At 33.8% G+C, this 15,562-nt stretch overlaps 1 protein-coding gene and 1 non-coding gene across 2 annotated transcripts; one reads left to right on the forward strand and one right to left on the reverse strand.

Moving 5' to 3' along the window:
• Positions 1-4,417: 4,417 nt before the first annotated feature.
• LOC127253115 (wall-associated receptor kinase-like 22) lies at positions 4,418-6,765 on the forward strand. The gene has a single exon (XM_051277556.1). The coding sequence runs from the start codon at positions 4,484-4,486 to the stop codon at positions 6,572-6,574; it is 2,091 nt and encodes a 696-aa protein (XP_051133513.1). The 5' UTR covers positions 4,418-4,483; the 3' UTR covers positions 6,575-6,765.
• Positions 6,766-10,180: 3,415 nt separating this feature from the next.
• LOC127253131 (small nucleolar RNA R71) lies at positions 10,181-10,287 on the reverse strand. Its single transcript, XR_007839224.1, has one exon. It is a non-coding gene; the product is annotated as a small nucleolar RNA R71 (small nucleolar RNA).
• Positions 10,288-15,562: the final 5,275 nt, after the last annotated feature.

Genomic DNA, 15,562 nt, shown 5'->3' on the forward strand with positions numbered 1-15,562 from the left:
GGATAGTTGATTCTGCTTGCACATACCATATGACACATCTGAAAAATATTTTTCTGAATTTAAAACTTTAACACATTGTTGTGTGACTATAGCTGATAAAGGTGTGTGTAAAGTTGAGGGAATTTGTGTTGTTAATCTGAATTTTAAATCTGGAAATGTGCTGAAATTGCATGAAGTGAGATATGTGTCTGAATTGTATAATAATATGTTGTCATGTGTTAGATAATCTACTTTAGGTTTAGAAAGAAAGTAGGGTTTAAATTGCATGAAAATAACAAAAGAGTCTTTAGTGATTTTTAGGGCAGAATTGAAAAATGACTTATATGTAACCTTTACTATACATGTGAATGTATGTTCTGATATAGATAATTCTGAAATTGATAATTATGAATTATGACATAAGAGGTTGGATCATATTAGCAATAATGGCCCGAAAATTCTGCATGAATCTGGTTATTTGGAAAACGGGAAATTTTCTATTGTTCCCTTTTGTAATATATGCAAACTTGGAAAATTGAAACACCTAAAAATTATATTTTTTTCAAAAATTTTTTTGGAATGTATACATATAGATATATGTGAACCTTTTAATGAATCCACTCATGGTGGGAGTAGATATATCTTAACTGTAGTTGACGATTTTTGTAGAAAAATTTGGATTTTCTTATTGAAAAATAAACATGATTTGTTTAAGGTTTTTAAGAATTGAAAAATACAAATTGAAATTGAAACTGGCAGAAAAAATTAAATATACTGATAATGGTTAAAATTTTTGTAGCACCTGGTTTAGTAATTTTTGTGTGCAAAATTGTATCAATTTTGAATTTGGCCCCAAGGCATTCCAATTTAGTGGGGTTGCTGAAAGGTGGAGCATAATTTGATTCATATAGAAAACAGAGAAATTAAACCTATAAAATTTTATTTTCGTTTTGAATGTACTGATATTCAACATGTTGTTTGTGAATCCGAAAATGTGCAAGTTTTTGACACTGAAATTGCAGAGACTGATTCTGTAATTAATTGTAATGTTGCTGAAAGTGTGTGTATTCGAAGAAACAAAAATTTAGATGTTGAGAGAATGAGAGATTGTGAGTTTAATTGTGATGATATTAATTCTGTTTCTGATGAAAATATTGTTCAATCTGCTGAAATTGTGCAAAATTGATGTTGAAACTGATAATATAAAATTTAATAGAGAAATTAATATTATTTTTTATAGTGTTCAAAATGAGGTGGAGTTTGCTTTATATAGTGAAACTGATATTTTCGTTGGTGATTTTCGAATTTTATCTGTTGTTGGTCAGCCTGTTGTGAGTAAATCAGAAAATACAGTTTCTGAAATTAAAAGCAATGTTGGAATTGTTTCAAATAATAGTAATGAGATTGAAAATTACCGAGATTGAAAATTACCTATTGGTTAGAGATGAGGTTATTAATAGTCCTAAAGTATTATCTATGTTTGGTAATTTTGATTCATCTTCTTTGCCATGTTATATGTTTGAGAGCTTTTATGTGGATAATCTTATGGCTGTTAAGAAAATACTAAATCCTGAATATAAGTCTCATTGTTTGGTATTAAATGAAGATAATAATTCATTAGTCAATAATAATTGTTTGAAAACAGTTCCTAAGGTTTGCTATTAGTTTCTCTGTCTTATGTTATCATTAGTTGTGAATGATATGAAACTTGCAGCTACTGTTTTTGTTTGTATATTGTGTGCTACATGTTTTGGTTGTATAACACATTTACAATGTAATGTAGTTCTGTCAATGTTTAGATTTGAATGTATTTCTGCTGTTGTAGATACAATATTCTGGAAAGTTAATAAATTTGTATCTTGTTTGAAAATAATATGTTTTGATACATTTGATTACTTGTGTTCTACATATGTGTAGATGGTAGGCTAAATTAAGGTATCTTAGACTAACTTGTTTTTATCTTTTCTCTTTGTTCAGATAAGTAATCCAAACTATTGGGCAATGATGACCCAAGTCACCCATAACCAAAATTAGGTAGAGGATTGTTATAAAATTTTGGTTGCTGATAATATTTTGAGATAATTATTGAATACATACACAAATACAAACACATATATATTCTGTGACCCAATTAAATTTGGCCCTAAATCGGACCCGCGACCCGCACCCCTAACCCATGACCCGCTTCCCTTGCCAGATTGATCATGAGCCGTTGGATTTAGGGATTTATTCATATCCATTGAATTTTCTTTAAACCTACATATATATACAAGTAGAGAGAGAGCCGTAAACACCTTCACCCTCACTCTCTCTCTTTCTAATCTCTCTCGCCTCTCTCTACATACTTTTCTCTCTTGGCGATATTCCGGCGATCTTCCGGCGACCTTCCTACGGTTTTTTCTCTTATTTTCTATGGAGCTTTTCGTGGCGATCCAAACCCCCCTGTGCGTCGAAGCAAACTTCTAGGGTTTCGCTTCGTGTTTGCTTGACAATTTCTACTGTGGTGTTATCTTTTTGCTACTGTTTTTCGTAAGCCTTTTCTTCTGTTGTTTGTGGGGTGGCTTTTCGGTTTAGGTTAAGGATCTTGGGCCGGTTTGGTTGTGTATGTCGCGTTGTATGTGTGTTTGTGTCGATTTTGTGTTTTGGTGGGTGATTTGGGGGTTGAGCCTAAAACTAAATCATAGTTCAAACTTTGTTTTTGTATTTTCGTTGATTTTTCTTTAATAAAATCAAATTTATTCCGCGTTTATTTCATTACAGTGTTCGAGAAGAGTTTTCTTTGGGTCGATAGATGTTCTGTATGCATTGATTCAAAAGACAATTATTTTGTAGTTTTTTATTACCTTTAAGTTTTGTTTACTTGTATATTTTTTAGTAATAATAATAATTTTCAAAAACACATTACATTAAATATCTACCTACTTTAACAAAAAAAAAAAAAAAAAAAAACAATCAAATTGTTAAATTTTTAATTATTAATTTTTATAAATTCAAAACTCTAAAAACTTTTTCTTAATGGATTAAAGAAATCAATTTGGAGGCTGCGGGGTTTGTTTGATTGTGGTTCAAAATTTATTTGAAATAAGATGTTGGTTTGAATTTTTTTGTTTAAATAGTATTTTGATGTAATATTTTGTGAGAAGAAAAAATATGTTTTTAATGAAAACTACATGAAGTGAATAGTGTTTTTCAATTTGAAAATAATAACATATGGATATAAATAAATTTATGACCGAGTTGCTTTGATTTTTTGTGATCATAAAATGCATTTGTGCTTTACATAGTATAATTTTGATAGTTTTTATATTAATTTATTATTTTTTTTTGCAATAAATTTACGAAGTATATTTAAATAGTAAACACAGGAAAACTGTATGCAGATAATTAAAAGTGGCAAAAATTTTGAGACATAAGTTTGTTCTGTATATTCTTTTCCCTCTAATTATTTATCATTCAATCATATTTCATTTAAAACAAGCAAAAAATATTTACTTAAAAATATACTTGGAAAAATTATAGTAATAAAACTTTATTAATTTATTTTGTTACTCTACGTTTTCTTTCTTCTCCTCCCAATTGTGCATTACATTATGTAATTTCATTCACACTGCTGTTGATCCAATTTTTCAACGCTTCACCTGATTTGATTTATTTCTCTTTGGGATCCTTTTTTGAGGTAGACGAGAAGCCATCAATTTCGACAGGCTCGATCCGTTGAGCCATCAAAAAGGATTTAAGCAACAACGCATATATTAGTTGAAAGTATGTGCTGACGGTCAGCGGTGGATCAAAGGAGAGACTTGGGCCCAAAATTTATTTTTTAGTGTAAAAATAATTTTTTTAACATATAATCATGCTAATTTATTCTTTAAAATATTAAAGTTTACCACTTTCGTATCCCTTTATTTTAATTATTTTTCTTTCACCCTTTGCTATAGCCTATAGTGTTAAGAGAATTGAAAAAGACAATGTTAAATTGGTATACTTTATACATATACTTGAAATATGACTTGTGCTGAGATTAATTATAGTATGTATTGTATTCATTTGTCATATTCATATTAATATAAATTATATGCTGCGAACTTATGATTTATATCTTGTCTGTTCATATTGAGTGTATCGTGAACACAACGTTTGAAAGTTAACAACAACCATAAAAAAGACTTCAGCCTACATTTCCAATACCTCAACATATTCCAATTTCTTAAAAAACATTGTGCGAACCAAACGGGCCCATGACTTTCTTCACACCTTAAATTCTTGCAAAATGTGGAAAAGGACGATGAAAGTGATATAGGAAACACCAAATGAGCATCATTATTTCAACTTCAACATTCAAAGTGATGACTGAGTCAACCATTGATAATTAATTATTCAGATTTTTGATTCAATACTGTTTTTTTTTTTATTACAGCTTATGATCTCTTTGATTTGTACCTTTTCAATGGCTTAATTCACTGATTTTGCACTCTAATATTTCGAAGAATTTTGCCAACAAATTATGGAGATGAGGAGGCTGCCCTTCGTACATGGAGTTTTTTACATTTTGTGTCTGTCTCCAGCCATGACTCAATCAATCTCTTTGTCCAAACGTGGCTGCCAACAAAAATGTGGGAACGTCACCATTCCTTATCCTTTCGGAATTGGTTCGAGCTGCAGTGCAAATTCATTCTTCACAATCGTCTGTAATAACTCCACCAATCCTCCAAAGCCAATCTTGAGCAGTATTGATAATCTGGAAGTGCTGCAGATCTCCCTAGAAGGTACAATCACTGTAAACCAGCGTGTGTCGCTGCTGAATTGCTCTTACAAAGATTCAACACAGCACACTCAACCAATATCACTTTCGGGAAGTCCTTTTTACATCTCATCGACGCATAATGAGTTGTTTAATCTGGGCTGCGGAAAAACAGTCTGGCTGCTCACCAATACCACCGATATCATTAGCGGATGCATTACCCGTTGTCAAAGAAATTCAGAAGACACGGCCACTTGCAATACTGTCAACTGCTGCAGCATTGAAATTCCTGTCCGACTTCAGGAGCTTCAATTAGAATACCAAATAACTCAAACCAGCAATGGTACTTTCTGTGGGTATGCCTTCCCTGTTGAGAAGACATGGTTCTCTCGGGATGATGTTTTATCGAATCCATTTCTCACAGAGTTCGGCTTTGTACCTCTAGTAATGGAGTGGGGATATTATGATCATACAGTTGGTGAAATCTCTGGAGCAATTTGCAGAGATTCTCAAGGATCTTACTCTGAGGGATATTGCGAGTGTTACAGTGGATATGAAGGTAACCCATATTTACCTTTGGGATGCACTGATATCGACGAGTGTAGTGATCCACTCATAGACCATTGTGGAATGGGAACTTGTGTCAACACTAATGGGAGTTACAGATGCTACGGGGATAATCATCGGGATGATAATCGTAGTCTAGCTAACATCAGAATTCGAATCACAATCGCATTCACTGTGATTGGTAGTGTGTTTGGAGCATTCAGTTTGCTCTATGGCGTGTGGAGGTGTGCGAAATTTGTTAGTGAGACAGTAAAGGGCATCCATAGATACATGTTCTATAAGCGCAATGGTGGGTTATTATTGGAGCAGCACTTGGCTTCAATTGAGAATGGGCTCGAGAAAACCAAGCTGTTCACTTCAAAGGAGCTCACACGCGCTACAGATCATTATAATGAAAATCGGATACTTGGGCGTGGTGGCCAAGGAACGGTCTACAAAGGAATGCTGACTGATGGAAAGATTGTAGCTGTGAAGAAGTCCAAGAAGGTTGATGAATGTGATCTTGGAGTGTTCATCAATGAGGTGGTTATTCTGTCCCAAATAAACCATAGGAATGTGGTCCGGCTGCTTGGCTGTTGCCTGGAGACTGAAGTACCTCTTCTCGTCTACGAGTTCATCCCTAGTGGCACACTCTTTCACCATATCCATGAGCCGAACGATGACCTCCCATTAACATGGGAAATGCGAATGCGAATTGCATCAGATGTGGCAGGAGCACTTGCATATTTGCACTCTGCTTCATCTGCACCTATTTATCATCGGGATATTAAGTCAACGAATATACTCCTGGATGAAAAGTACCGAGCCAAGGTTTCAGATTTCGGGACATCAAGGTCTGTAGCTATTGATCAAACACACATCACTACACGAGTGTTGGGCACATTCGGTTACTTTGATCCAGAGTATTTCCAATCAGGCCAGTTCACAGAAAAGAGCGATGTATACAGTTTTGGTGTGGTTGTGGTTGAGCTCTTGACTGGGGAGAAAGCAGTGACCTCTGTGAGAGCGGAATCCGGAAAGAGTTTAGCGATCCATTTCTTGCATACAATGGAGGAGAATAAACTATTCGACATCCTTGATTCAAGAGTCCTTAAAGAGGGTAAGGTAGAAGACATTGTGGCTATTGCTGAACTTGCAAATAAATGTTTGCACTTGAATGGCAAGAAAAGGCCAACTATGATCCAAGTTGCCGGTACACTAGAAGGGATTAGTAGAGGGTTGAACAACAACCTGGTTTCCTTGCAATATCTCGATCACCATTCAATTGACGTTTCTGATGAGTCTTGATTTCTCCTCCATCTCAGTTAAATGCAATCTCAAAGCTTTTATATGTCCCCTCTAGACATTAGTGACCCATGTGTTTATATTCCGTCAACTTGATGTGAAGTTACTTTGATTTACACTGCACTTATCAGTATTCAATATTTAATATTAAGTTATTTTAAAATAAAGTTAAAGTAAAGTGGATCAGTTGGAAATAAAAATGTTAAAATCATTTTTACATAAAATTTCAATGTTACACTTGATCGAATTTTAAGTTATATTAGTGTTGTGACCACTGATCGATCTAATTGTGATAAATATAGTAATGACCACTTTGATTTAAAAATAAGATTGGTAAAATACATTAAAAGATCTGATAGCAAAATTTTTATAAGCTTATAAGATTATGCCGTATATAATTACCAAAATAGGAGATTGTTGGATTAAAAAGTGGGTTAAATGTAAACTATTTGGCTATCAGTCATATTAAACATATATTAAGTCATCTATTAAATTTATTGGACTTAAAATATATTTAGTAAATGTCTGTCTCCTATGTGCAAGAACCCGATAAATTATTAATTGGGTTATGAGACCAATTAATAGTAACGAATAATATATTAATGTTGTGATCCGAAGTTTATACGCTACGTCAATTATTTTTCATATTTCATCTTGGAAGTAAAATAGAAACCCAGGGGATTGTATTATAGGCTTGAAGAATACAAAAATCTTATTTGATTCAGAAATCCGATTCAATATTGCCTTTTTCGATTTCCTCGGCACAACTATATGAAGAAGAATGAAAAAGAAGTATCGGACTAAATATAAAAAGGAAATTTCAAAAAATTACATAAAATTTAATATTTTTTACTAAAACAAAAAAATAAATAAAAGCTAGAAGTGTAAATCAACAAAATTATAAAAAATTTATGATTTTCTATGTTATATAATTAAAAATTGGGATGGGAAGGCAAATTAACTAAAAACACATAATTATATTTCGGTAAAAAATAAGAGGGTGTAATATAATTTAACCTATAAAATATATAACCAAATATAATATAATATGTAGTAATAAATATATGGATGTGCAATATATATATATAACCAAATAAATACATGGATGTGCAATATATATATATATATATATATGATATGTTAAGTATATGCATGTATATGCTTTGTATGTAAACATTGTGTGTATATAATATATTCTAAATAGACAAAGTATAGATAGACAAATAATGAAAAATAAAAACTTTATCAGATGCACAGGTCCCTACATTCATTCTATACAATAGCCTATTTATAGGTAAAAATACAAAATTTTAGTCAGATGCAAAAGTCCTTTAGTCATTACCCCTGATATCATGTCATCATAATATTATTGACATATATACTATTATAATGACACCTACTATTTATAATGTGATGAATCATAACACTTTTCTTTATGTATTATTAATTGCAACGAATATGTTCCATTAAAATTTTATCAAGAAAAAAATCAATAGGACAAAAATCCTAGTGAACAAAAAGTAGTACGTAATTCATGCATTAAAAATACTTCCGCTGATGTAGACATTACTTGAAATCTCACAGCTGGCGTATCCCGATGTTCTTATCAATTTTTTGAATGTTGCAGTCGGTAAAATCTTGGTCAATAAATCTGCTAAATTATCATTAGATTGAACCTGTAGTATATCTATTTCACTATTTTTGTGAAGATCACGAGTAAAGAAAAATTTATGTGAAATATGTTTCGTTTTAGGATCGAGTAATTATCTCCAGTACTATCCCTAACCGAAAAAGTATCATCATAGCAGATCGGATATAGAGGTGGGGGTCCTTTGATAACGTGGATTGATAGCCATAAATCGCATGCGTTAAATATTTATATTATTTGCGATATTTGGTTGATTTTGATTAGATTCTACCTGATTTGGGCATATATTATTTATTTATAATTTGCAGGATAAAAACAATAAAATTGATATAATTAGTGGGAAAAGAGAACAAAAAGGTCCAAGGCCCAATTGTTACAAAATAGGGCAAATATAAAGGAAAGAAAGAAGAGGGAGGCGCCACTTTATGCCACTTGCCGAGGAGAACACCGTGCAGAACAGTCCCAGTGAGAAACCGTGCAAGGACAAGAAGGAGAAAGATTCCTCCAAGAAGATTTCGAGTTCAACCCCTACCAACATCATTCTCAGGTGATGTTTATCTTTGTCTCCTTTGTTCTTCCTCCTATGATTAGTGAGTAGTTTACTCTTTTCTAGTCTAGGAGCTTTGATTTATGATATTTCTTTGGTTCCTAAGTATTTATGTGGTTTATGATTTCTTTGAGTTATAATCTTTTATTTGGTTGGGTATTGTGGCCAGGTATTTCAATTGGATTAAGGATTAATTGCTAAACTAAATTAGGCGTCCGTAATTACGTTTTAATTTGGTTCAAGTAGCAACTAGTGGCAAACACCATTAGAAAATCACGGAATCAATTTTAAACAATTTCGCATAGTTAATTGTTAAATTGAATTAGGCTCTTATAGTTCGCAAGGTGGTTAGGCTAGCAAATTGTTTGTGGCGTCACCAGGTTCTAGTCTAACTAGGGAAGCAGTTGACAGACGTACCTAAACTGTCAAGAAATTAAGGAAGAGTTTGTTATTAGGAACGTGTCGGTAACTATAACTAATTTATTTAGAAACCAATAAAATTAAATATTTATTGATGATCAAATCCACTATCCAAGTTGTCAATTTCATTCATAAACTAGAAACTTATTTTTATTGAATTTATCTTTTAGTCGTAGAGTTTTTAGTTTGTTACTTTATTTTTATTTTCTACTTCTAAAACCCCCCATTTTATTATATTTAAAAATCAAACAATCAAAAATAAAACTTTTTTAATTCCTTAAGGAGACGACCCTACTTCATCTATACTACGTTATTTTTATTGCAGAAGTAGGTTTATTTTATTTAAATTTTGCAGCGTGTGACAAACACCTATCAAATTTTGGCGCCATTGCCGGAGAATTCTAATTGGTTCGATATATCTTTGGTTGTTTTATATTATTTTTAAAAATCTGACTTTTTCTGGTTTATGTCGAGATCTGATCGCACAGGAAACTTGATTTTCAACCCTAAAATTGAGAAGACTGTGCGTCGATTGAGAAAAGAAACTAAGGAGCGTCGCCAAAAAGATTTAGCTTCAGAATCATCTAGCGATTTTAGTTCTGACGAGATAGAGCTAGAATAAGAGATGGATCAAAGGATACTAAGGGAGCTGACAACTCCTAACTTGACCCAGCAACATCTCTGCATCATATACCTGACGGTAGACGGTAACAATGCTTTTGAATTAAAATCAGGACTAATACACTTGTTACCTTCTTTCCATAGTTTGTTAGGAGAAGAGCCACATAAACATCTTTAAGAATTTGATGTCGTCTGCACAAGTATGAAGCCACAAGAAGTAACAGAAGATCAAATCAAGCTTCGTGCTTTTCCCTTCTCACTGAAAGATGCTGCAAAAGATTGGCTATTCAATCTACTTGCCGGAAGCGTTACTACATGGACTGATATGAAGAGGAATTTTCTCGAAAAGTACTTTCCCGCTTCACAAGTTGCAATCATGAGGAAAGAGATATGCGGAATGACACAACATACATGGGAGTCTTTATTTGAATATTGGGACCGCTTTAATGTTTTACTTATTTGATGTCCCCATCATCAAATCCCCATGCAATTACTGATTCGATATTTCTATGAAGGTTTAACTTCCATCGACAGGAGAATCATAGACGCAACAAGTGAAGGGATCTTGATGAACAAAACTCTTAGAGAGACGTGGGACTTACTGAATAATATGACGATGAACTCACAACAGTTCGGACCAAGAGAAGCAGTAGCAGTTAAAGAAGCAAGCGAGGTGAGTTCTATTCAACAACAAATGACTGAACTGACTTTATTTGTTCGAAAATTTGTTGTCGGAAAGACACAAGTTAAGGCTTGCGGAATCTGCACAAGTTCAGAACATCCTACGGATATTTGTCCTACCTTGAGTCAAGAAGTAGATGTCAGTGCTGCAGGATTCATCCCAAGAGCATACAACCACTACTCGAATGCCTACAATCCAGGATGGAAAAATCAGCCGAACTTAAAGTACGGGAACCAACAAGCAAACTTTGAAGATCATTCGAGAGGATTCCCAGCACCTAACCGCCCTCTATAACCCCCTCAAACGGTTCCGAGTAATTCCTTAGAGGATATGATGAAAACTATGGTGTCTAACATGTTGCAATTTCAACAGGAGACTCAGAATAACATAAGAAACTTGGAAGAACAAGTAAGTCAAATAGCGAACGAGATGTGTGAGATAAAGTCGAGAAAAATGCAGATTGTTTTCACAACCCGACGCCAATCTGATGAATGTAAGCTCGATTTTTATACAAAATGGCAAAGATTTGGAAGTATCAAAAGCTGAAGTTCTAAAGGACAAGAATGAGGATGCCATTGAGAAAGAAATAGAGAAAGCTGCCAATAAAGTATCAAACAAGGTAACTTTCGATACACCTACTAATACTAAAACTAACGTTGCACCGTTTCCTTGCAGGTTGGCGAAATCAAAGAAGGATGACAAAAATAAGGAGATGGTGGAGATGTTTCGAAAGGTGGAATTGAACATGCCCCTACTAGATGCGATCAAGGAAGTGCCGAAGTATGCAAAATTTCTGAAGAATCTTTGTGTCAAAAAAAAGAGACTACGTGGAGACAAATGCATTATTGCTGGCGAGAGCATATCTGCCATTTTATAACGTAAGCTTCCTCCTAAATGTGGAGATCTAGGTATGTTCTCGGTTCCTTATAAAATAGGTAAGTTGGAGATTAAACGAGCAATGTTAGATTTAGGAGTTGCAATTAATGTGATGCCTAAATCTATTTATAAGTCTTTGAATATTGGACCTTTGAAGGAAACTAGAATTATTATTCAACTAGCTGATATAACAAATGCTTACCCTGAAGGAATGATTGAAGATGTCTTAGTTCAAGTTAACAAATTAATTTTTCAGGTTGATTTTTATGTGCTTGATATGCATGATGATAATTCTCCAAATCCTGCACCGATTTTACTAGGTAGACCATTTATGTGCACCACACAAATTAAAATTGATGTGAAACAAGGTATACTTTATATGGAATTCGATGTGAGAAAGTGCAATTTAATATTTCCGATACTATGAAATACCTTGAAAAATCTAATGCGTTCTGCAGTGTGAATGTTATTGACAAAGGTATGCAGAAGGTCTTGGGATTGCATGATAAATCTATTTTGGATACAAAATCGAAGCCCCCTTCGAATCAGCTGGAGTTGGAGCCTGCTCACTTAAATAATGATGATGTGAATCTTGCAGAGAAATTTTTTGTGAGTAATCATCGTTTTAAACATGGAGGTAAAAGACAAAAACTGAAGTGGGTAAGACGATCCGAGGTAGTGTCACCTAATAGCTAACATGGTAACTGCGTCTAGTCAAAGACGTTAAAGAAAGGCGTTTCTTGGGAGGCAACCCAAGTTTTCTAGTTTTGTTTCTTTTATTTTCTTTAGTTTTTGTTTTATTGTTTTAATTTTTAAAGATCGCCTATTTTAGTTGGATTATTTATTTTTTTGTAGGAAACTTGGAGAATTTTGAAAAAAAAACCTAATTTCTAAATGGCGATCCACCAAACCGCTGTTTTCACAGCTCTCAATCTGATACTAAGAGTTTGCTTCCTCTACCCCGCTTTTTCCCCTTCTCTTTCTATGAATTAGGGCATCCAAAACAAAGTTGGCAAACCGTGTGTTTGAATACCTGTGCACGCACAACCTTCTTGAGATGCAGTATCAAACCAAAATACCCAGGATACTTTTGGCCTAAAATATTCGAGGATTGATTTTGCTTTCAAGCATTGAGGAAATGAAGGAATTCTTGAAATCTAGAATTTGATCAATCCTTTTTTCTATCATTAAGGTGGAGAACTGAACCAAGAATACTTTTTTTTTTCTTCTTTTTCTTCCCTGAGCTATCAATTTTGGTGTTGGCTAAAAAAGACGCGCAATCAATTTGAAGAAGTTTGGAATCTAAAGCAAAAACATGTAGTCGCACCATCCTACGGACTCCAAGGAAGTTCTTCTCTTATTTTACTTTTTTTTACATTGAGGACAATGTTTGCTTTAGGTGTGGGGATAGAGTAATTGATGATGCTAAAAATGTGTTTTTGTTTTTACACAATTCACAGGAAATTTATAATTGAAAAATCAGTGAGTGGGAATTTATAAAAAACGATCAGATATAGCAATTTTTGTGGTTGTAGACCCTGAGTAGTCATCACAATTATTTATACTCTTTTTACTGGTGAGTTTTCAGGTCGAACACAAGGATTTTAAGTCATTAATTTCAACGGTGAAGATCTTGGAAAAGCGATAAGAATGCAGGAAAGGGATCCGCTTACAGCGAATCCAATAACTAGACTAAAAAAAGCGGTAAGGAAAGCGATAGAGATGGAATGAGCGGAAGTGAGCGAAGCGAAGGCGGAAGATGAAGTGCCAGCGGTAACCAGATGATCGGGACATGAGCGGAAGCGGGGACCAGATGAATGGGACATGGTTGAGTGGTGGTTACCGAGTGAACGGGACATGAGCGAGCGGCACATTATATGTATACATATATATATATAGATGAGCGACCGAGAGTGAAGGAGAGATGTTGTGTCTGAACTGTGCGTTACTAAATGGCTAGATGTCCCTAGAGGCAATGAGCGAGCGATGAATTTGTGTTATTGGAATTATATGTATTTACGGAAGCGGCAAGAAGGAAATAGTGTAATTATATAAACTGAATATAAAGAATTCATAACACTGGAATTTTTGACCTTAAGGGATTTACAACAAGACTTCAATGACACCCAGATTCAAGATATTATAAGAAAGAAACCCTACTGTCACTAGGAATCTCTGTGACCTAATAGACCACCGCCTATGTCCAATTAATTTTCCCAAAATCTGCCTCATTAGTGGCTTTACCCTTCTGTTACCTCTTTTTAATCAAAATTGAATTAAGAACAGCAGTTAAGCAGGTCGACAAGGCTCCCGCGTACTTAACTACATTGAACTACCTTGAGACTGCTTTTGGAGCATAACAAGGCTTAAATAATCAATTCTTCTTTAGCTCTAAACCAGTGAAATGGAATTCTTTAAATTCAAACTATATATAAGTGTGTAAAAAATGGTGGAAGAATTTATGATGAAGAACTGAATGATATTTCGATATCTACTGTGAAAGCATGAAAAGATTAACGCTACAAAGCTGTAAAACGAAAACAGTAATCTAATCTAAGAAAGCTGTAAAGACTTGGCCAAGGGAGAAGAAAAACTCCTACTCCCTTGGCCATTCATGTGGAGAACTACCTTACAGGGTTAGAGCTCTCGAAAACAGGAAGACGACTTGTTGCATAATACTTGCTAAGAGTGTTTAAAATCGAAGTATCGATTCTTTTTACATAAAGATATCTGGCCCTATTTATAGCAGGTGAAACGGGACAGTTACAATCAGTTGTTGGGTAGTTCCAACCGCTGGGCAGTTAGGCGGTTGCTGGTAGTTATTCTGTTGAGATAGTTGCTGGCCATAACTCCCAGGGCGCTTGCTTTGATTGCCTTGAACTGTAGGGACGCAGATCTTCCTCGCTTGCCGAAGGGCTGGAGGGCATCAGCGGAGCTAGGCTCGCTTGTGCTGGCTGGAAATAGAATGGTTGTACCGCTGCAGTTGGAACACTTAGTTGGAATCTGGTGATAGTCTGCAGCGGTTGGTGTCTAGGTTGTCGCTTGCAAGAGGGAGAGGCTGTCGCTTGCGGGCGGTAAAGGCTACCGCTTGCCTCTCAGCCTTAGTATTTTCAGGATGTATTCTGAGCGCTTGCGAGCGAAGGTGGCTGTCACTTGTGGCGTCTGCCTTAGCTTTTCTGGCAGCAGACTATCGCTTCAAACAAAAGCTTAAAATCAAAATCCAGTAAAATAATTCAAACAAAAACCTATAGTCAAAATCGAGAAATACACTTAGGATTTATACAATGACGAATATGTGGAAACTGAAACTGGTGAAAAAAATTATATAGGTTGCTTTATTTTTAAATAAAATTACATGAGACTTAATTGTGATTTGTAAAATTTTACTTACTCCATCCGTATGGTCAGTTGGGGGGTTTTGCAGGAGATTAAAAAATAAGCAGTAGTATTTTATTGGTGAGTGGGAATGTATGTCTCTCGGACTTTACGTATTTGTAATGATATATTTGTAATTTAAATAAAAATTAAAGGTATTTTGATATTAGTGTATGATTATTTTTATTAAAATAAAAAATTGATACTTTATAGTAAGACGAACAAAAATAATAAAAATAATATTTTAAGTTTGAACGAATTAAGTAAAATTTATCGTCGAATAAAATTAATTAAAAAAATATCTCAAAATTTATGAGTACAACTCAATTTGCATATATGATTGAATGAAATCATTTATTTCAATTGCAATTCTAGCGTGCCAGACATACTATCCACGTGCGGGTGTGTTCCTTGAAGAATTTTATCAATATTTTATTATTAATCATTTTTTTAAAACACATCCGATAAAAAAAATACTTCTTCCGTCCAATTTCTATTGTTCTAATATATTTAGACGATTTTTTAGGTGATTGTCTTTTTGTTACGAATGGACAAATTTGCCTTAACCGTAGGACAGAGATTAAAAGTAATAAATGAATGAAAGGTAAAAATATAAAATTTGTGTTTAAAAAAAAAATAGGACAATAGTTGTTGGACGACCCAAATAGAAAAATAGGACATTAGTTTGTGGACAGAAGATATATATGTTTTTCTTTTATATATTATATTACATTATATTAAAATTTATTTTTATATTCAAAATATAGCATCACAACTTATTTTTGCAAAGTAAGACAATGTTTTTTCGTAGTCTTATTTTTA

This window comes from Andrographis paniculata, unplaced genomic scaffold, assembly GCF_009805555.1.
Source record: "Andrographis paniculata isolate CXL003 unplaced genomic scaffold, ASM980555v1 Contig49END, whole genome shotgun sequence".
In the NCBI taxonomy this organism is placed as follows: domain Eukaryota; kingdom Viridiplantae; phylum Streptophyta; class Magnoliopsida; order Lamiales; family Acanthaceae; genus Andrographis; species Andrographis paniculata.

What these genes read in the sequence shown, in the direction of transcription:
- LOC127253115 (XM_051277556.1), top strand. Translation starts at nt 4,484, where the DNA reads ATGGAGATGAGGAGGCTGCCCTTCGTACATGGAGTTTTTTACATTTTG.